This window comes from Thermobia domestica, chromosome 1 (assembly GCF_964235325.1).
Source record: "Thermobia domestica chromosome 1, izTheDome1.hap1.1, whole genome shotgun sequence".
NCBI classification, from domain to species: domain Eukaryota; kingdom Metazoa; phylum Arthropoda; class Insecta; order Zygentoma; family Lepismatidae; genus Thermobia; species Thermobia domestica.
The window spans coordinates 192529018-192551823 of NC_137454.1; the positions used below are offsets into that span (position 1 = coordinate 192529018).

The 22806-nt window shown below is 34.9% G+C and overlaps 1 protein-coding gene across 2 annotated transcripts in view; it reads right to left on the bottom strand.

Moving 5' to 3' along the window:
* Window positions 1-22806, bottom strand: part of LOC145692361 (BTB/POZ domain-containing protein 2-like) — a 125167-nt gene that overhangs the window by 71371 nt on the left and 30990 nt on the right. For both annotated transcript variants that reach the window (XM_081767667.1, XM_081767661.1), the window contains exon 4: window positions 17509-17704. In XM_081767667.1, coding sequence (XP_081623793.1) covers window positions 17509-17704 — 196 coding nt within the window. The remainder of the gene's footprint in view (window positions 1-17508; window positions 17705-22806) is intronic.

The following is a 22806-nucleotide window of genomic DNA, read 5'->3' on the forward strand; positions in this document are numbered from 1 at the left end:
AGATCTCATGTTATTTTATACGAAGGTATACTCATCTGAACCGAAAACCATGTCCAATGAAAGTAATTTTTGAATAAATGACTAAAATCCAACAACCTAGATCACTAAGTTATGCGATGTCGTATTGTCAACAAACAATTGAGTACCGACACCGGACGCTGCGGCGCTGTAGTGGAGGCATAATTTACCGTGTACTGAAATCTATACTTGTACTCATTAATCAGAAATTTAATATTTACTCTGGTTTATTTCTGTTAGGAAAATGGTACTAAATTAACACATATTTATACACTGTCCTAACCGAAATTTCACACACTCACACAAGACTACTAACTACATACACCACTGCTAATACTATACATAAAACAACTAACTAAACCAAACATGCACCATTTAGTTACATGCATGTTGACAAAATAAATACTCCCTTCTGATATATACCGTCGGCTCTATTTAATTTAGAGGGGGCAAAATGAGAAAGGTAAACACTAGGTCCAATTGACCTGACCAATTGTTTACATAATGACTACCAAAAGTTGATGCCCGGGGGGCACCTTAACGAAGTTTATGGAGGGTCCCTTCCCCTAAAAGGGGAAAAGGCCCTAAAACGAACAATAACTAACCCATTCCCCCGCTAGAACCGGTTCAATTCAGAAAAGGGGATAGGAGCCCTTTTGAACTAACTTAAGCTGCCATTATGATTATTTACAGTACTATCAAACCTACTACATACATGCAATTACGAAATAAATAATAATAAATCACATTTACTTAATACACGACCAACATGCACTAATCAGGTCGTAATTTCCCTAATCCCTAATTGAATTTGAAAAGATAAAAAAAAAATCACTTTCCTATATTGTCTATCCTATCTGGGCAGCAAACATGGCTTCCTGCAAACCGAAATCCTGAATCAGATATTTTCCCCTGGTTTTGCAGTTCTTTCAACAAAAATATGGGTTTCCTGGCTCCTGATTGATCACACGACGTTTACGATGACATTTAGTCTAAATTTTACCTGTTTTACACTCGAAATCCACGTCTTTACCAGCCAGTATAGCGTAGTTGATTTCCACGGCTGTGCTCGTAGAGTCGTTCTTGATTATTCTGATAACATTGCGCCGAAAAAGCCAGAGGTAGGAGAATTCCTCCAATCAGAACGAAAACTTTAGCCGCGGAAATTACAAAGCGAATGGAAATTTGGTAAATCCAGATATAACCGGATCTGAAAGTGACTATGGACTACTGAGAGGGGGTGAGGGAAAAGGTTAGGTACCTGACTAAATTCTACATTGGTCTGAAATTAAGAAAATTTATATCCAATGACAGAACTATGTTTCGGTATGACGTCAGAATGGTAAACCTTGAAACTTTTCAACTTATATATCAGAAAATGGGATTTACACTTAATCAAAATATAAATAAATATATTATACAGTGGGAAATATGGTTATTAATGAAACCTTTCGATTCATTATATTTAATTCGAAGTAAAGGGAGTAAATAAATTGTGTAGCTAAACCGAAATTGAAAAAAAAAATTACTAGGTACAGGGTGCGTAAAAAAAAAATTGCCATTACTTTCAACTGTAATGGTACATTACAGTTTTCCCCGGCCCATTAACAAAATTTTGTTAGAATAACAAAATTTTGCTAATTGGGAATACTAACTACTGATGCTTGTTAAATTAACACACTCATTCATCTCATTCAAACATTACCAGTCACACTAGGACAGTATATTATATCTACTTGGGGTATTGCGCGAGTAATTCATTACGTTTATCTTCTGTACAATTGAAAATCTTTAAATTTCGAAAATTGTGAGTTCCGATACTTTTTTTTTTCAGTAGTGTTCATATAGCAATAGAACGGACAGAAGTTATAACTGAGAAATCGATAGAAACAATTCGTAAGGCTTCAGCCGTCGACTAGTATATCTGATGACATTAGGCCGCAGTTTCCCGTCTATCACTCCCATTTAATATTGTTCTAGGCTCACCGTTACCACGCACTTGCGAATGGATTGAATTCTGGGGTCGATTTACATTATTGTTACTATTATTGTTATTATTATTGCCCTGACTATTACCGTTCTCCCTTCTTCCGTACGTCCTGTTAAAATTCCTCCTGGTGTTATCGCCCCTATCCGGGTTCGATGCCATGTTGGTACGGTCATAGGGACGATAACTCCGGCGATTGTTGAACATGGGCCGATTCCTAAATAGTCGCCGGCCATTATTGTTGTTTTCTGAGCCATACCCACTAGGATAACGAGATCCAGCTTGGGTATAACTCAGGAAATCTGTCTGGCAACTTGCCGTTACCTTCGTCTTCATCGGTTTTAGAATCTTTGCCTGTCGGGCGAAGTATCGTTTTGGTGGACCACCAACTTCCTTACCGCACAAGGCAGCTAACCGTGAGGTGACTTCTCGCACCGTTTGGCACAAGTGGGACGCTATGGCCCGGGACTCATCGGGTGGAAGAGCGTTAACTATAATATCTACAAGTTCAGCCTGAGAGGGATGTTCAGCTATCTGATAATATAGTTCGATAATTTTCCAAGCATAGTCCAAGAGGGACCCATACTTGGAGCGATCATACCGGAGTGATTGTAAGTTTCTCTTTTGGAGCCGTTCGATGTGCTCATTACAATATTCTTCTTTGAAAAGAATCAAAAAATCACTAAACGTCCGGATTTGGTATTTAACCGAAGCAAACCATGCGCCCGAAGCGGCGATCAAACATTTTTCAACTATCTGCAGGCGTTCCCCATCAGTAAGTTTATACATGTCTAAATATTGCTGCAGTCTCCGCAGGAAAACTCGAGGTAACCCGTTAGTAATGTTCCCATCGAAAGTGGGAAAACGTTCAATATCCCGGAGGGAAACTTTAGAGCTCATACTATACGGGGCAGGAAAAGAATCTAGTGGAATCAACGCATTATCCTGAGCGGTTGGGGTTGTCACCGGATTTGCCACCGACGGAGTGGTCACTGAACTGAACGCTCCCATATGACCAAGAGAGGTTTTATAATTAGTATTGACCATGTAAGGTTCGAATTTAGGACCCACCACTGCAGTAACTGACGGTCCGGCACATCTCCTTTCCCCTCCTGGCAGCACGCTGTAAGATTGTACCATTCCAAAGGTAGAGTGAGCATTTACGCTAGTGACTGTTGTAGTCACAACACTCGACTGCATCGGTACATCGAAATTACTCAACCATGATTTCGAGGTTGGCTGATGCGGGGGGCAATACATTGCTGTGTCCCGTGCATCAGGCAACACTTGACTCTTACCCGGGAGGACGTTACTTGTTTCTGGGAGAATTTTCCCTGGAGAATCGCCATCAGGAAAAGGATAGGAGATATCAGACTTGGCGATTTGCAATTTAGTAATATTCCCCTTAATACTGTCTACTTCGGTTTGAATTCGACTAATTCTTTGGTCAACCGACTCTAGTTTAGTTTCTATTGATAGGTCGGATATTACAACATTCAATCTACTTATTTCAGCCTGCTGCTGTTCAACTTTTTGTTCGATGTCACCAAATCTTTTGTTTGTACTCTCAAACCTTATATCTATTTCGTTGAATTTCTCATTTGTTTCGTCTCTGAGCTGCTCGGTGGACTGTTGGGCCCGGTATCTAACCTGCTCCAGTTCAGTAGATGTTTGCTCTTTCAATTTGCTCATCGAAGAAGCAAAGTCTAAACAGATCTGGTCAATTTTATTGTTTAATACCTCGAATCGAGCGTCGGTCTCTCGTTTCGAGGTATCAAACTTCTCATTTATTTCACGTCTCATTTCTGCATTCTCACGCCTCATTTCTGTATTATTTTGTTCCATGTTAGTGAATCTTTCGTTCATCATCTCCATCATCTGGCGAATTAATGCAGACGTGTCAGACCCTCCAGATGACATTCCTTCCTTCGGGTTTGCCGTCTGATCCCGAGAATCACTTTGATTTCCACTCTTTTCCTCATCATCGAGGTCAGATATCTCCGCTGGAGATATTTGGCCTCGGTCCCTTTCACACTCCTCACAATATTTTTCTATTTCGCCGGTTTGCACCTTTTCTGCATTTTCCGCAGTATCATCTAAATTGGAACAAGCAAAGTGGATCCATTTTTGTCCACAACCGGTGCATCTAATTAATCTTCGCGGGGCGCGAGATCTTTTCTCTTTTTCATTTAATGTGCATTGAGTGCACGTGATTTCACACTCGCCCTGTGACACCACAACCTTTTTTGTTGCCATAGCTTTGAGACACTTTACACTTTACAAAAGACAAGATATATATAGCAAAAATACACATATACTATAAAATACTTATTTGCTATCCAGACAAGTATTATTCATGACTTAAAGGACTCCCATTCTCTTTCCTTCCTTGAAACCCTTCTAGCGTTTAATTCTAATTTTAGAAAAATTTGGACACTCCTTCTCTTTCTCCCCCTTAGAAAAGGAAACAAAAATGACAAAGTAGCCAACGACTCTACTTATTTCATTTGACTATAAAATTTCTCTTATTAATTTCAATGTTGTAATCAATTCAACATGCCTTCAACCTCACTCTTTGACATTCTTAAAAAAAATTTCAAATCTATCGGTTGCCATTTAAACTGAGATCCGTTGCCATGGAAACAAACGTTGCCATAACAACCATTCTTATCGCGGTTCACCAACTCAAACTGATTGGCATGATAACTGGTATTATTCAATAAGCATTTTCAGATCCGTTACCACAGTAAACATGGTTACCATAGCAACAGTCTTGTCACGTGTCGCCACTTTACAACTGGTAAAAGGGAGAGTCGTCGTTGCCATAGAAACCACCGTTTCTTAATTTTGAACATACTAGATTCGATTGAAACGAGAAAACTTTTTATCGGACTTCTAAAGAGAATGAAATAAAATAACTAAATACATGACCGTGTTTATTACATCTAGGATTCCCAGTCACGACCCCCTTTTCAGTTTTATTAAAAAAAAAAAATAGAAGAAGAAGATGAAGAAAGGAAAAGGAAAATAGAAGAGGAAAGAGGTAAAGTAAGAAGGTAATAAAGAGGAAACTGTTACTGAATATTTTGAAAAAATATGGTAAAGAAAGTGAATAATTATCGAATTCCAATAGCTATTGGGTTAATATTTGGTATTCAGGTGATTAAGGGTAGACGCATGTTAACCCATACATCCCCGATCTAGATCCATTTAACCCCAACTACCAAATTATCCCGATCTAGATCTGAGATAGACGAGAAAGTTTAAGTTTACAGTTTATTCAATGTTTCCAGAAGTTCTAGACTAATATCCAATATTTGAAAAATAAAAGACGAAGTTGATGGCATGTTAGAAACGACCACAGGAAAAAAAAAAATCAGAGTATCACATATGTGTCGAAGATTTTGACTTTCACAGTTCTCTCATGATGATCATTCGTTCAGGCTACTTCAGTCCTTTTTACTTCCTTCATAGAGCCAACTTAAGTTAGTATTAACATTCAATGAGTTCAATTGATAACTACCAATAATTATAATAAGTCACATATGTATGACAAGATAATTGGTGCACTTAATACTAAACCTACATTTCACTCACACACACATTCATACAGGACAATGTATACTTCGGGTTGTATTTGGTTGAATTAAACTAACCTAACTACAATGCTATAGACATTTATTACATTTCAATAGAAGAAGATGTAGTTTGACATAACAGAGAAAAAAAATTTAATACATGAAAAGAATGTTTCATAAACATGCATAGAAATTCGCTAATTTTATCAAGACCAAATAACACATTTATCTTCCTATATATATATTAAAAGTTGCATTACATAAAAGAGAATTTGACAAAAGAAAAAGAAAAAAAATGAAAGACAAAAATAAGGAAATTCACAGATCAATACATTTAGGATTCAATGTAATGAATATATATATATCGTTGCGGAAAAAGAAAGAAAAAATAAATAAAAAAATATATATATATATATAATTGGTTAATCATTCTAAAAAAAAAAAAATATACTTTAATAGCATTTTATTAGGTCTCTGTCCCAAGAGGAGACATTTCGACGATTTTATGAGTCTTTGTTCTCACATCGATAATAGCTCCTTTTTCCAACTCTCTTTTCGCACTGTGGTTTGTGTCCATGAGAGTATTTAATTATTTTTGTTTTAACTATAGACAAATAGTCGCTTCATATCATATATATATTTATATTTCTCATTTCGTCACTCGACGCACTCAATATAAAATTTCAAAGTTTATCAAGGTTAAAAAAAATTTTGAATCCAGTCACAGACATTGAGAACATATTTCCATATTCCGGTATTCACATTAAGTTATCAACTAAACTTCTCTTCATTAAATTTAAGACCAGTAATTTTCTTTATAGTATAGATCTTGTAGTCAAAAGATTCTAGTCACTGAATAGTTAAATTTCTGATCGTAGGGGAAGGATTTGTTTCAGAGTCTACTGATAGAAGATTCGTTGGTGGGGCACACTGTTTCGTAGGTTATTAATTTCACTTTGATCTTGCGAATAAATTTGGATGAGGATTAGGGTTATTTTACTTATCTTACGACCTGCTACTTGTTTTACTTACATGCGGTATTTAACATTATATTCAACTTTAATAGTTACAGACATCAATAACCACTCAACAAAATGTAATTTATTACAATATACGCGGTAACGCTATATATCACAAATAGTTGGTAAAGGTCGGGTGTCAAAAACCTTTGGCAACCTAAATAAAACCAGGGTAAATACCGAGCCCATTACATACATACTCGTATATATATATATCCATATTATTCAATACAATAAATTTCACTTTAATATCCATCGTAGTATTTCGTCAACGTTTAAATTCTACATAACCGTTCATATTCGACAAGTATTCATATTTTATAAATATTTATATTTTATTGGCTCAAAGACAAAACAAAAACCCTGACTATCAAAATTCACTTTTTTCTCTCATAAGGTTGCAACATTGTACTTTCTATGTATAAACCCGATAATCAATAATCATTTTCAATTTACTAAAGATCCGCATATATATATATAAAAAATAGTTGGTGTTATTTAGTGACATAAGAGGTGGAAATGCAACAAAATGAGCAGGCACGTAACTTTTAAAACTATGTAAGCACATATATAGATGTATATATAAAAAAAAATCAATGTTATTGGAAACTAGTGGGCCCAGACTACTAATACATACACACTATATGACCAATCAATAGAAATAAAAACCAGAAATCAGTTGTCAATGGATATAATTTGTATGATCCATGAATAACGAATGTTTCTAGGAATCCGAAAGCATAGTGTACCTTCCCATCAATTTCTCCAGTGGTGGATTGAATATCGCGAAAATGGTCCCGAGATGTGCTGCAATACCTCCACGAATTGCATCCCTCGATGTCTCAGTTAGTACATACGATCGAAATAAGTGATATGGAATATTGTACATTTTCATGAGTTTCAGAAACCGGGGGGGGGAGGTTGAAAAATTTGAAAAAAAAAATCTCGAAGTAATGAAGACAGAGAGAGAGATAGAGAAGAAGGAAGACGAAGAATAGTGGCGCCAAAGACTTAAGTGGGAAATAACTAACGCTACAAAGACGAAAGTCGAATTTCTATCTCAACAAATCCATAGCCAAAATATTCTTAACATGCCAAAAGGGTGGTCTACTCAAATACGTAGACTCAAGGAACGCCCTGCTGCCAAGGATGCAAGTTCTGTGTCCATCAGATCCCAATCCCACAAGAATTTGGTTGTAAGATTGAAATCCGATCCCCGTATCCGGCCCAAACCAGCAGGTTCCCGGAAATCGTCCGGAAGGTTAGAGAAGGCGCTAATTTAGAATTTCAAGAAAAAAAAAATCATCCGACCTCTTGGAAACTAGAAGATTCCAGAATAGGGATGAAATTAGAGTAATAGCTAAGGTATCCCTAATTAGTAATTCGCCAAAATTAAAAAAAAATTAAATAAATAAACTGAATTTTGGATCGGTGATTTCAATTACCGAAACATCACCGATGGCTACCCAGCGCAGACATGCCACCGTCTGGGACGTCGTTAATTTCCCTCATCTAATTAAACTAAGAAAAGACATGAAAAATACTTAAGGGGACTAGGGGTCGACGTCCGGGTACACTAGACATAAATATTAATTTAGTAGCAGTTAATTTAGTCGGATAGTCCGAACTGAGTTATATGAACACTGCACAATAAATAAATAAGGTAAGCAACGAAAAAAAAAAAAAATCTCGGAGAGGCTATGAATGCTAAAGGTACAAATGACCGAAACCTGTACTTTTCGATGATCACAGGATATAGCAGTTGGTTTTCTTAATTATCATTTCTGTCATCCTTTAGAAGTAATTCCCACATGATGCTACTCTATCTATTGAAAGGCTTAAGATCTGGGGCTGTTATTATGAGGTACATAAATGCAAAGTAAGACACAATTTCCCAACTACAATTTACTATTCAAGTAGCAAACTCGGTTGGATGAATGTACTGGTGTAGAAGTCAAAACGCGAGAGATCTTTTCTTTTCTTCGTAAACATATTCATATTTTCACTATATAACATACACTAGGCCTATCCATTTAAATATAGGGGTCATCATCTCATTCATATTTTATATCATATTATTAATATACCATTATATTCATTCATTATCTACTAATTTTCGCGCGAAGTAATATTTTATAGACACCCTATTTCATACATTTTACACGCAGGCCATACACATATTTACATTACACAGTAATAAATATATATAATTATCACAATCTATCACGCTCAAACCACCACACGATCACATTCATCGAACCACGTACTCTTTGTCTCGAAACACCCAAATTGTATTTACTTCGCAGGTTTAAAACAAAAATCATACATGTATTTACTGAAAGTTAAGTTGTCAACGATTAATCTATTCGCTGATAAAACTAAAGCAACAATGGAATTTTCTACAGCCACGGGAAAAGAGAATTTAATACTACATTTTGAAACAAACAGTAACAGCATATGGGCTTTACTTCTACTAAGAAAATAGGTATTCTTTATTTCAGCAGATATTTCAATTTCTACTGACCCTAGCAAGCTGAAATTTTTCGCACAGCAAGATCTCATGTTATTTTATACGAAGGTATACTCATCTGAACCGAAAACCATGTCCAATGAAAGTAATTTTTGAATAAATGACTAAAATCCAACAACCTAGATCACTAAGTTATGCGATGTCGTATTGTCAACAAACAATTGAGTACCGACACCGGACGCTGCGGCGCTGTAGTGGAGGCATAATTTACCGTGTACTGAAATCTATACTTGTACTCATTAATCAGAAATTTAATATTTACTCTGGTTTATTTCTGTTAGGAAAATGGTACTAAATTAACACATATTTATACACTGTCCTAACCGAAATTTCACACACTCACACAAGACTACTAACTACATACACCACTGCTAATACTATACATAAAACAACTAACTAAACCAAACATGCACCATTTAGTTACATGCATGTTGACAAAATAAATACTCCCTTCTGATATATACCGTCGGCTCTATTTAATTTAGAGGGGGCAAAATGAGAAAGGTAAACACTAGGTCCAATTGACCTGACCAATTGTTTACATAATGACTACCAAAAGTTGATGCCCGGGGGGCACCTTAACGAAGTTTATGGAGGGTCCCTTCCCCTAAAAGGGGAAAAGGCCCTAAAACGAACAATAACTAACCCATTCCCCCGCTAGAACCGGTTCAATTCAGAAAAGGGGATAGGAGCCCTTTTGAACTAACTTAAGCTGCCATTATGATTATTTACAGTACTATCAAACCTACTACATACATGCAATTACGAAATAAATAATAATAAATCACATTTACTTAATACACGACCAACATGCACTAATCAGGTCGTAATTTCCCTAATCCCTAATTGAATTTGAAAAGATAAAAAAAAATCACTTTCCTATATTGTCTATCCTATCTGGGCAGCAAACATGGCTTCCTGCAAACCGAAATCCTGAATCAGATATTTTCCCCTGGTTTTGCAGTTCTTTCAACAAAAATATGGGTTTCCTGGCTCCTGATTGATCACACGACGTTTACGATGACATTTAGTCTAAATTTTACCTGTTTTACACTCGAAATCCACGTCTTTACCAGCCAGTATAGCGTAGTTGATTTCCACGGCTGTGCTCGTAGAGTCGTTCTTGATTATTCTGATAACATTGCGCCGAAAAAGCCAGAGGTAGGAGAATTCCTCCAATCAGAACGAAAACTTTAGCCGCGGAAATTACAAAGCGAATGGAAATTTGGTAAATCCAGATATAACCGGATCTGAAAGTGACTATGGACTACTGAGAGGGGGTGAGGGAAAAGGTTAGGTACCTGACTAAATTCTACATTGGTCTGAAATTAAGAAAATTTATATCCAATGACAGAACTATGTTTCGGTATGACGTCAGAATGGTAAACCTTGAAACTTTTCAACTTATATATCAGAAAATGGGATTTACACTTAATCAAAATATAAATAAATATATTATACAGTGGGAAATATGGTTATTAATGAAACCTTTCGATTCATTATATTTAATTCGAAGTAAAGGGAGTAAATAAATTGTGTAGCTAAACCGAAATTGAAAAAAAAAAATTACTAGGTACAGGGTGCGTAAAAAAAAATTGCCATTACTTTCAACTGTAATGGTACATTACAAGACTACATTGAAAAATATTTTCCGAATTATTTTCATTTAAGAAAAAGTGTTACCAAAAGCAGAAGTGGTTTGTTGATAGTGGCGGTGATCAAACTTGTTGATAGTGGCGGCGATCGAACTAGTTGATAGTGGCGGCGATCGAACTAGTTGATAATCGGTTGCTAAATGTCTGTGCTTCTAGTAACAATAGAAAAGGCTGCACATGTTTTGAATAGACAACATAGTGGAAAGTGTCAGCCAACTCCATAGGAGAACAGAATCAAACATCTACATCCCATGGAAGCCCTAGCATATGCTCTGTGAAGAGGCAAATGAGCGACCAGCCGAGTATCCAGCCCAGGAGATACACACGTCGGGATCCGAAGTAAGGACTTCAACCATAGAACTGTGACGGAAGCATGGCCCAGATGGAAAGGAGCAGGAGAAGCTAAGTGCAAGCGAACATTTTAACAAGTTTAACGCAAAAAAAAAAAAAAAAAAAAAAGTACGTGCCTGGTAAGGAGCAGTCTAAAAAAAAAAAAAAAGAAATGGCGAGCAGTTGCGGTGAGAAGGTAGGAAATATAGTTATTTTATTTCTTCCCCATTATGATTCAAGGCCGGACTATTCTGGCAGATGTCATCCGTCGATTTCTTTACTTCGTTCCCCAATCGAGTCGAGACTGTTGGTGTCGTTTGATTCTCCGTTCCCATACGGAATGAACAATTAACGTGCCTTAACTTTCATCCAATAACCACAAATCCACAAATCCAGTTGTATGTCAGTGGTCCATTTTATTTTATCGATTTATTTTATTTTATTTTATTGAAGAAATAATTCATTTTATTGCATAAGATTTTGAGTTCTTAACTCCTCATCATAAACTAAGACTTTCTGTCATATAATTGATGAAGAAAGGTCAGAATAAGAAGCATATTTGTAGCCTATCGAGTGCTAATATTTAGAATAATATTCATCTCTGTGGAAATGCAAATTTGAGAGTTGCACTTTGAATAAAATATAAATTCAATGTTATTAGTTGTTCGATGAAAATTGTTTGGATAGGCACTTTGTAAACGGAAACGAATTGTAGTTGCACATCTATAAAGGTTTTTGTAAAAGCAAGAGTTTCGGCCTGTCGGTAGATTAAATAATATACACAAAAGTTAGGATAATTCCTCGATAAGTATCTAATTAAACGACACGTTGCGCAGACGGACTCTGATTACTGAAGACAGAAAGTCGACTGATTCAAAGTAATGTCCAATTGATATCCCAACTAATTTGTATCAATATTATATGTGTATTTTATTGCTTGTTTATATGGTAATTAACATTGATTTTTCTTTGGTAATTTGTTTAGATAAAATTGTATAATGATTTGAATGTTTATATGTATGAATATTTAGTAATATGATATATATATATATATATATATATATATATATATATATATATATATATATATGAATATTAAGATCCACAAGTGCACTTCTATCCTATTGTATCTTCGCTATAATTTCACGTTTCCATTCGCATTCGCTAGCAAGTCATAACTTTTAAAGTAAATCAAAATTATCCAATCATAACTTCTCTACAGTCTTTTCATTTTTCTATTCTGTTTTTTTTTTTTAATTCTTCCTTAATAATTATATCTGGAGGTGATAAATAAACTTCAATTCAAGTAATAACAATCTATTTGCCACTGTTTAGTTATAAGCAAAGAAACTAAAATCTCATTTATTGTTAGAAATTATTCAAAAGCATATATGATAGCAATTCAGATTAATTGTATTTTTTTTAGCCTTAATTGGAAATTAATAAAAAGAGCTGTTAATCAGAAGTATGAATTATTCAGGAAATTACATAATTGTATGCTGAGGTAACAGACTAAATTCTCTATTTAACGTTCTCAGGTGGAATCCTTCTGATTCCATAAAAATAATTCAGGTATTGCCAATAACATTTTCAAAAATCGAGCAATGGTATTGATTCCTGTTGAAAAGATTTTTCTTCTGTTATTTAACTTTTTTTTTGTTGTTGACTATTCACTATTGTTATTTCATTCACTAGTAACTACCTTTATTTTTAATTAATTAAAATTTTATTGCTGTTACCAAATTTCTGTGTAACTTTTGTTATTTAAGCAAAGTAGATTTAAATTCCTCACCCCTGCTAGACATGGTAAAAGTATTTTTTTTTTTTTTTTTTTTTTGTTTGTCTTGACATTACCAGTAATTTGGGAGATGCCTGAACTGACCACTACAGTCATAATTAATTTGAGTTATTTTGAATTATTTCGATTTGATTTATTTCCATTATATCTTTTATTTCTATAAATCAAAAATCTATTGCAGCATTCAGCAATTGAATTTTTATTCAAAAATTCACTTGCTTCTCCAAGTGGTAGTCGGTACAGTCTGTCCCCTAAAAACTGCATTAGCGAGGAAATTTTCTTTCAGCTTTGCAGCGTGTGACCGTTCTGTGGAGGTTGCGTAAAATAGATGTTTATTTTGTTTTGTTTAAATTCTAATTAGCTGCGCAACTACTTTTTCCTAGCGCCCTGGTAATACCGTTTTGGGGGAAACGTAGGACTTCGAGATCTGTATATCATTAGAAGTATTACCTTTAAATTTCTCTACGTTTCGTGAATCGCTAATTGAACATTAGACTTGAAGACCTGAGGTTCAAGCCCCGCGGCGTTAACTTCAGCTTTCCATGATTTAGCTTACTATCGCACCGGTGCAATCTTCGGAAACAAACCATCAAAAGCCCAGCCTTGGTAGGTAAATATAAATTTACATATTAATTTATTCAGATCTGGCGAACCCGAGCATAATGCATATCATTATGATAATTATCACATGCTCATATTCAGGAATCGAGGTCAAATTTACATATCTAATAAATTTGACCAAAACCAACCTTTGCAAAACTTGGCGCAACCGAACTTGGACCAAAGTACCCATTACATGCTCTCCCATTACTATGCGTGGGGGCCTGAAGGTTTTTAAGGGAGAAAAACTAGAGGAAGTATAATTAGATTTTACGAATACGACATCGACAGTGGCTTGATAGTCTGTCTTGAGGCTTCATGCTAGTGATTCCGGGGTCGGACGTTTGAATCTCCATTTCAACCTTTTCTCTATTTTTGTTGACTCCAATTTTCGCGTCGCCTCACCTTTTACGTGTAACTACCAGGGGAAGATCCAGGATGGACTCCTGTGGAAGGCAGTGAAAAATTGTTTTGCAGCACTTGTGCCTGTGCCGCTGGACAGCGAACGATATTTTGGCCCTGGGATCCGCCAATGGACACTACAGCATGCACCATTTAAAGCGAAATTTGCTCTGGCTTTACTTTTTTCTACTTTTTAGGGTCATTTCGGTTAATTCAGAACAAGGTTAATCGGGGCTCGGATAATCGTTAATCTACTGTTGTACTGATTTACATCATAAAGAAATGGAAGATAAAAGTATTAGAATAGTAAACATTCAATATTTTGTAGCAGCCTTGGCAGCTAGGGTTTGTTAGTCCATTATAGCACCAATGATGGCAAAATTTGCAATTGAAGGTTTTGGTGATTCGGTTTGAGCGATTGCAGCTTTAGTTGCTAACTAGTATTGAACTGATTAAATACAAAAGACAAACTGTGATTAAGTGTATAAAGGGGTATAGTGTACCGCTATTACACGTATAGTTTTTAGATGCCAAGGTATTATAGCAGAGATAGTTTATTATTTCGTGAACTGAATGTTAAAAATTTATGAGAATTATTACTTTCCTATTTCAAGGAGAAAATATATTTGAACGATACTTGTAATTTCCTACATTGGTTATATTGAGGAACATATTGTACGAAGGTAAGTCAAAAAGTATCTGCAATTCGTATTATTTATTATCACAAAAGCACAATGTTTTTATTCATATCATTTTTCAATATAGTCACTCTGCTTCTGCATCTGGTCCACCGTTGCACAAGCTTTCCGATTTCTGCAAAAAAGATTTTTGATTGCACAGCAAGCAAGGAATGCACTGCTTCCTTCACCTGTTGATCGGAGTTAAATCGACGGCCTCTGAGAACATCTTTAACTGAACCAGACAGATGGTAATCCAACGGAGCAAGATACGGGAGCGTAAGAAGTATTGGCCAAACAGAAGGACAATAATAATAATAATTTTAATTAGTTACAACAGTTGCAAATTTAAACGCAATATTTGAATACCTGTTGTAAACGGGAAGAGACGACATGATGGCTTTAAATTCCCGCGCCTGCTCCACTACGAAGCCATTTAAACCGATTTCGTAGGGTTGGAAAAAACGTAAAAATAATAACTCGTAATTGCCGCAGATACATAACAAAAAAGTTTGTTACTTAATATCTCTACTTGAATTTCAGTTATTGCTATATACGTGATTTTTATTGTTTTATGCATTATTAGTATTGTTGTTACTGTAAATTTCCTTTTTAGGAAAGAGAACTAAAATTTCTCCCCAACCCCTCCTCAAATATAGTGATAGGAGGAATATGTGTTTATTATTCCTTGACTTCCATTATTTGACGTTACAATCCACGTAAACCTTCCTTTTTAATTCCTGTTTTAAGTCTATATTTTTTTCCTAAAAAACTTGTGTCGACCAGTAGAAAATAACATGAGTTGCAAACGCTTATTATACATGAAATGAAATCTTTGGGTTTTACGTCCCACGATTATGCCGGCCAGACTAAAGAAGACAGTGATGGTGAGAAATGAGTGAAATGGTGGAATGAAGAGAGAGAAGAAACAGGAGAACCCCGAGAAAACCCACACATACGGTTTTTGTCCACCACAAAATTCACTTGGCTTGAGCGGGAATCGAACCAAGGACCCCCCGCATTAGAGGTGAACGTTCTACCACTGAGCCACCGCGGCCCAACACTTATTATAGGTAAGCATAATTGAACAAAAGAAGACATAAAGAAACGTAATTTTATCTAAGCAGCTTTGCTTTTTACTGTGACTCGTATGTTGGTGACTACTATCTTAAAGTGTTATTCTCTGTTGTGCGACAGAACAAAAACACTCCCACGTGCATATGTTTCGCGACGTCTCGCACACATACAAATGGTCATTTGTCCCCACAATAATATTATCAATGGGTTATCCAAGCTTCAAGCCAATAGAAAAAAAAAACTTTTCAGTTTCAATTTTGCCCCTTCTAGCGCTACTATCGATGTGCTTCCCCGTACCTCTCCCGTACCCTGTACAAGTTGCTGTGGCCGAGATCTTTCAATTGTTGGACGCGGAAGCATTGCCATAATGATTTATTTCACGGACTTAGCTGTGCTCTGTCTTGTTAGCCATTCTAAGTAGCCTACGATCTTCACTCGTCAAGACCAAACGACTGAATGACAAATTGGCAACACAGCGGAGGTCATTCACTTCTTTTCCAGAAGCAAAGGAAGGGTTTCCTTTGTCAGAGGGGGCGGGGCTGGGGCCGAAGTAAATTTCGTATATTTTTCGAGGTCATCTGAGATAGATAGACCAGGCATAGACACAACTATTTGCCATGTGAGAACAAAAACAATTTATGAGAAAGACTATCGGCAAAACCCACAAAGAAGAAAAAAGGTAAAGAAAATCAAACAAAAAAAAAAGCTGAAGAAACAGCCCTGCCCCCTTTTAATGTTTGGGTTAGCTGGAGTCCAGTATTTGTTATTTTCATTCTTCAAAGGTGACATTAGACGCCATTCGAGCTCTGCGTTTGATCTAAAACAGGATTGCCAGTGTTACAAAAGTTATTGTGGTCATATTTCAGAAACGAAATATGCGTCGTTAAAGCGAAAACACCTACATTGCGAAAACGAAATGTTCGTAACTTAAACATTGGTAGAACGATCATCTTTGGACTAGAAATTCCTGGTTCGATCCCAGGCAGAATGAATTTGTGCTTTGCATCGTGATGCCCATGAAGTGTTTCAGGGTCCTCCCTTTCTCCCCAAGTTCTCATTTAACTATTTCATAATCTTCCATTAATCATCCACCTCCTTTAGATACAGGGCTCAAGCAGGTTCTGGATGATATTGGTTTGTCTATATTTCAATTTAATTTTTATTTTCTATTACAACATTTAACATGGTGTTCCTGAATAAATGGTGCAAAAAAGCACTTTTCTATTTTTAATGAAATAAATAATATAATAAAGTGAAGGCAATCACGTAATCATTATTCTGATTCCATTTCTTTGGGTTTAAATGTAGATAAAACAAAAGCAACACAAATATAGAACGAATGAATTTTGGAACACTGCTTCATTAATCTTTCAAGTGATTTTTTTCTGTAGTAAAAATGCACGCAGGTACCAGCAGCAGTAGCAGTAGTAATAATAATAATAATAATAATAATAATAATAATAATAATAATAATAATAATAATAATAATAATAATAATAATAATAATAATAATAATAATAAAGCTCTGCTTTAAATTACCCTACAGTACAAAATTTACCGTGTAGTGAAGTTAATGTAAGTCTTCTAGCATAGTTGATTCCTTATGGAGTTGTACTGATGAAGGCGAAATATAGTCGTGAAACGTACTCGTATATTGTCAATATTATTATTGTCTACCGGTTGGTTGCTATTCAATATTCGTCATATAAGTATAATATTCGTCAATATAAGTATATTGGTCAATATTCGAATAATCTATCGGTAAATACCTTAACTAAATTATGATTAAGTAAAATTGATCTAACAATATCAGACCAGATCAGATTTATGAACTTACGTTTAGATTCAACTCCTTTATAGAGCACGCATTTGCAGTCGAAATTACTTTCATAACATTTCTTGTGTTCACATCATTAGTAATATATGCGCAGCATTCTTTGATTAATGGCTGCAACATGTATTTCTTCGCAGCATACAACACTTCGCAAGATTCTTTAATGTTTACGAACTCTATGCTTGAAGTGTAAATCCACCTGAAATAAGACATTAAGAAAAAAACAAATTATTTTTCTCACTAAAAACCTTTTTAATATATTCTCTGCTGCAGTAAGTCGAGATCTCGCTTGTTATTCTTTGATTTACTTTTACTTTTTTGCAATTTTTACCTGATAAATTCTACAACTTCTTTTCCTCTGTTTTGTGCCGTAACCCTCATACTACCTGATTTTTTGTCCCTTTTTGAGTAACTTATTTTCTTAATGATAATTGTCATCTTTTTTAACGAAGCAGTATTAGTCCTATTTCCAAAACACTTCCTGAACATTTGTCTATAGAGTTGCACGTTTGACTTCGAACGTTAAGTGTTGAGAGAGAATTGAACTGTTTCATTACAAATTTTCTCTGTGATTTGATTTGGTACGTCTTGCTAAGCTCGCAAAATGTATTACTATTGTCATGATAGATGGAACTTATTGGAAACATGATCTTTTGAATGTTTTTAGACGAAAAATTTATTTAAGCGTCGGAGAAAGTTACGCTCATGAACAAGCAAAAGTTCCTCTCATATCGGTTTAAAAAAACGAGGAGAGAGCTCAACTGAACAGATACATCTTTCCTAGAATTAATCAGTAAGTCGCATTTTGTATATTACATCTAATTGAAATCACATCCTTCCAAAGGATTCTAGAATTAATTCATTGCTATTACAAATAAGATTTATTTTGTCCTGGAGTTAACAACAAAACTGACCAAAATTTACAAATATATTACGTTAATAACATAGTTGAGCAAAATATATATTGCACATTGAAAATGTATGAGCAATCGTGTAAATATAAGAATGCAATATAAACGAATATAAACGTAATTTGACTACAGCGAGATAGAAAAATAATAATGCGTATGTGATACGGTAAACGTACTTAATATATATCTGAGTTTATACAGTTTCAGGAAAATTATAATTTGTTAAAAGAGAGTAGAAAGTGTTGATTTGTTTTGTTTTTGGAATTATTTGTCTTTTCTAATAAAAGTTTTAAAAAAGAGATGTTTCTGGCTGAATAATTTAATCAGTTGTTTAGTGAAAACGCAAATCTATTAGACGTTGTACTTCATCATATTGAAAGATAAAATTACAATGACCCTTACGAAATTTTTGTGTAGCAAGAATTTATAAAACTAAATAAGAAATATAAATGTAACTACCTGAGTTTGGTGTAAAATACTTTAAAGTGTATGAAGTAAGGAGAGCAAAGAAGGGAAAAGAAACATAAATTAAGAATAAGCATTTTAAGTTAAGGTGGCTGGTATTAATAAAAAATAATTTGTTCATCTCCTTACCTCAAAATACTCACGTAACTTCGCATATTAAAGAAACACGATTCGGTGAAATTGAAAATGTAAACCGATTAGATCTAGACGCCTTATAAGAGACTGCTACATCTGTTGAAAACTGTCTGACTGACTCACTTTGCAGGTGTTACGAAATCGTACAGTATCAACGGACAAGTTATAAGGCCATCTATAAAACGCAATTTTGATAAGAATATCTCGGACAGTCCGAAGAAATCATGAGAATTGCATATTAAAGATGAAAATGAGATAAATCGTCACAATAGCATTGGTATGCATGCAATAAATGCTACAAAGATTTGATTTAATTACAACTCGCACTGAAATTATGAAATACTCATATTTATGTAAGATTATGACCAAAATGTAATCCCTTTAAAATTGTGTACACAATATTCTAGGTATGCAAATTAATGCTGTGGAATATTGTACGGCAGTGGTCAACTGAATAACAACCCGACCACGTACATTTTTCTCTTTACTATTCAAGAACGAAAAATGAATTTATTAAATTCGCAGAAAATTTCGAATTTCTAACAGGAAATACACAATAGATTATCACTTCGTAGTATATGGCATACCTAATACAGAAAAAAATATTTCACGTAATATAAAAGGAATACTGTAAGCAATCTTGGAGTAGGGAAGCACGGTGGCTCATGTGGTAGAGTGTTTACCTTTGGTATGTGGGGGTCCCTGGTTTGGTCTCGGCCATGTAAGTTTGTAGTGGAAAACATCGTGTTAGTGGGTTTTTTCGGTGTACTCCCAATTTCCTTCCACCACAAATTCTTCCACCATCACTCACTTTCCTTATTCATCCGTCTCCCTTAGCCTACATTGTGGGACGTTACACTGAAAGATTTCATTTCATTACAATCCACAAGTTGTGAACTACACACGAGACTAACAATTTGCATATATATATATATATATATATATATATATATATATATATTAATTTTCTTTCTTAGTAAATTCAATTTTATGCATATATGTAGAACTCTATTCTCAGAGGTGCCAGTGTGGGGCTTCACTTATCATTACCAAGACCCATGGCAAGTGGGTTCATTGTTATCCCAGATCCCCGTATCTGGGTCCCTGCAGAGCCTCTAACTAGGTCTCGAACTCACGACCCTGAGTTTTGCAGAGAATGACCAAGGTGAATACTGACCTAAAAAAAATAACACAGACAACACTACAACACTTGGATCACTTACGTTACAGATGTTGTAAGAAATGAAATTATGCAAGTGGAGCATATCCTTGTATTTGTCTATATTTAGTATTATTTATCACACTATAAGACAGACACACACTTACAATTTCGTGGAGTGATCACTTCCATGAATTATAGAAACAAACACTATTAGACTATTAGACTAACGAATTCACAGTTTAGATTCTGTAATTTGATGATTTAGATATCACATGTGTCTGGGTTCTTTTATTTTCGGATCCAAAACGAGAATCCACCACTTTTCATTGCATAACACACACAGAATAAAGTATTGGGTAGTTGTGGTAATGCCAGCCGATAGTCCAGTCCTCACTGTTCCCTTGGTAATTTCACTTTCTCCCTCTGCATCACAGCACTGTGCACTGTTCAACAAAGATCTCAAGGATAAGATATTCCGTAATAACTTCGCTTTTTTTTTCTTCCTTCCAGTGAATCATTCTGCATTTAATATCTGGTGTAAGATTTTATGATCTAACATGTAGTTGGCAGTTCAACAACACTGAATATTTTTTTAACGATATATCACTCTGTCACTTTGACATACTTTCTTACTTCACTATTTCATGCCGTATGACCACTTGATACGAAGCAAGTATTAATATCTGGTAGTTCTGCTTCTGTTGGTAATATTTCATGATATGTATCTAAAACACAGTACTACACTATACTCCAAACAGTATAGCTTAAATACTTTATATCTTTTCGGCCATCAAACATTGAGACCATGTGCCGTTGGTTCTGCTTAACTATCAACTAACCACCTGTTTGGCGCTGGATAGTTTTCTTTATCCACAAGTAAAGGTACTTTCTGGAGATTCGCTCTTCCGTTTCGGCTTTTCTGATGTACCGAGCGGGTTTCCTTTCTTAAACAAAACAAACATTTACAGTTTTGGATATTTAACGATTATCATTACTAGACACGATGACAACATGAAATACAATTACATGTGTGTGCTAGGATAAATTTCTGACTTCAAAACAACGATATCAAAATTCCATTGATTCAGAATGCCAAAAGAAAGAAAAAAACATCTTGGATTGGATTTGTTTTCATCCCGCGTACATTGACCTTCACGTGATCGGTGGTGCCGCCTGGTAGCGACTTTCCTAAAAGTTCACTGTGTGGCGGTTGCTACAACAAACAATTGTTTACATCAAAAAACAAACTAAATAGAAATAAACGAATAATATTGGCAATTACATACACAGGTATATATGCTCCTTTAACCTCATTTTAATTTGTTACATACTGAAAAAGAGATGTCATGCTATATATATTATAAAATACATGAAATAACAGATGTTTGTGTCATAACCGTCTGTTATGGGTAGGCAGTAACCCACGTTTAGCCCAGTGTTGTCTGCCTGTACGAAAAGTATTAATTAATATAAAAAAGAATTTTTAATGGGATGAAACGCGGAGATAAAACATTAAATAATATGGACAAAATATTCCGATGTTTTGACTGCTATTAGTATACTTTGTTTGATACGCTTACAAACAATTAGTATTTATTTTGAAAAATTTTGAAAGATAGCGTTGCTTGGGACAGCTTCGCTAGCCAATCTCAGTCTCTCTCTCTCTCTCTCTCTCTCTCTCTATATATATATATATATATATATACACATTTTACCGTTAGCCACTAACGCTACGGCGAATCTGTACGTGACTTAGGAAGGATCGTATGCATTTCACAGCTTTTGTATTGAACTTTCAGAAACACAGAATCTTGTCTCCAAGTACAGCTTAGCAAACCCAATAATTTTCGTAGTCTTTCGGTAACTCCTAATGTTATAATTTTCTTCTTTTTTTAAAAAAAAAAAAAAAAATGGATTTTTAGGCTTTATTGTACTATGAAGTATGCAATATTGCTACAATAGACATCTGTGTCCGCAGCTGTGTAGCTAATATTTCCTCAAGTTTTTGTATCTTTGTGAGTTAAAAAAAAGGAACTACTGTTTTTAACATTAGATATTTTTTTTATTTAACTAAATACCAGTAAATAACATATGCTAAATATACTGAATATACTAAATTTCAAACTTTCCAAAGCTAAATATTCATGGATATAATTAATACAATAAACAGAAAGTGGGATAATATAAAAATTAGTTATATGTAAATTAATGAATATTTAATGACATGGAAATAAGGAGAGGTGCAACTGTCCTTCTACAAAGTACACTCATGTCCCAAATTATTGTCCCGTGTCTATAAATGAGGGGCTTAGTGGAAAAGGGGCGTATCCCACATTTGAATGTTTTAGAGAAACAGAAGGTTTTGCGTTGCAACTGACAGAAGTTTTATTATGGAAGAAAGGTACATAAATATAACAATACATATTAGAAGAAGGTCTGACATGTTTCAGAAAAAATCACCATGTATCTTACTTCTTATCTTTAAGAAGAAATAAACATAAGATATGCACATGATCATGGTTGCCAAACCAATACGAGCTTTCTATATTAATGAATCAAAATGAAAGTTCCAATACGCGAATATTGATGTAACACACAGAATAACACAACAGTTAGACCATGTTCGTC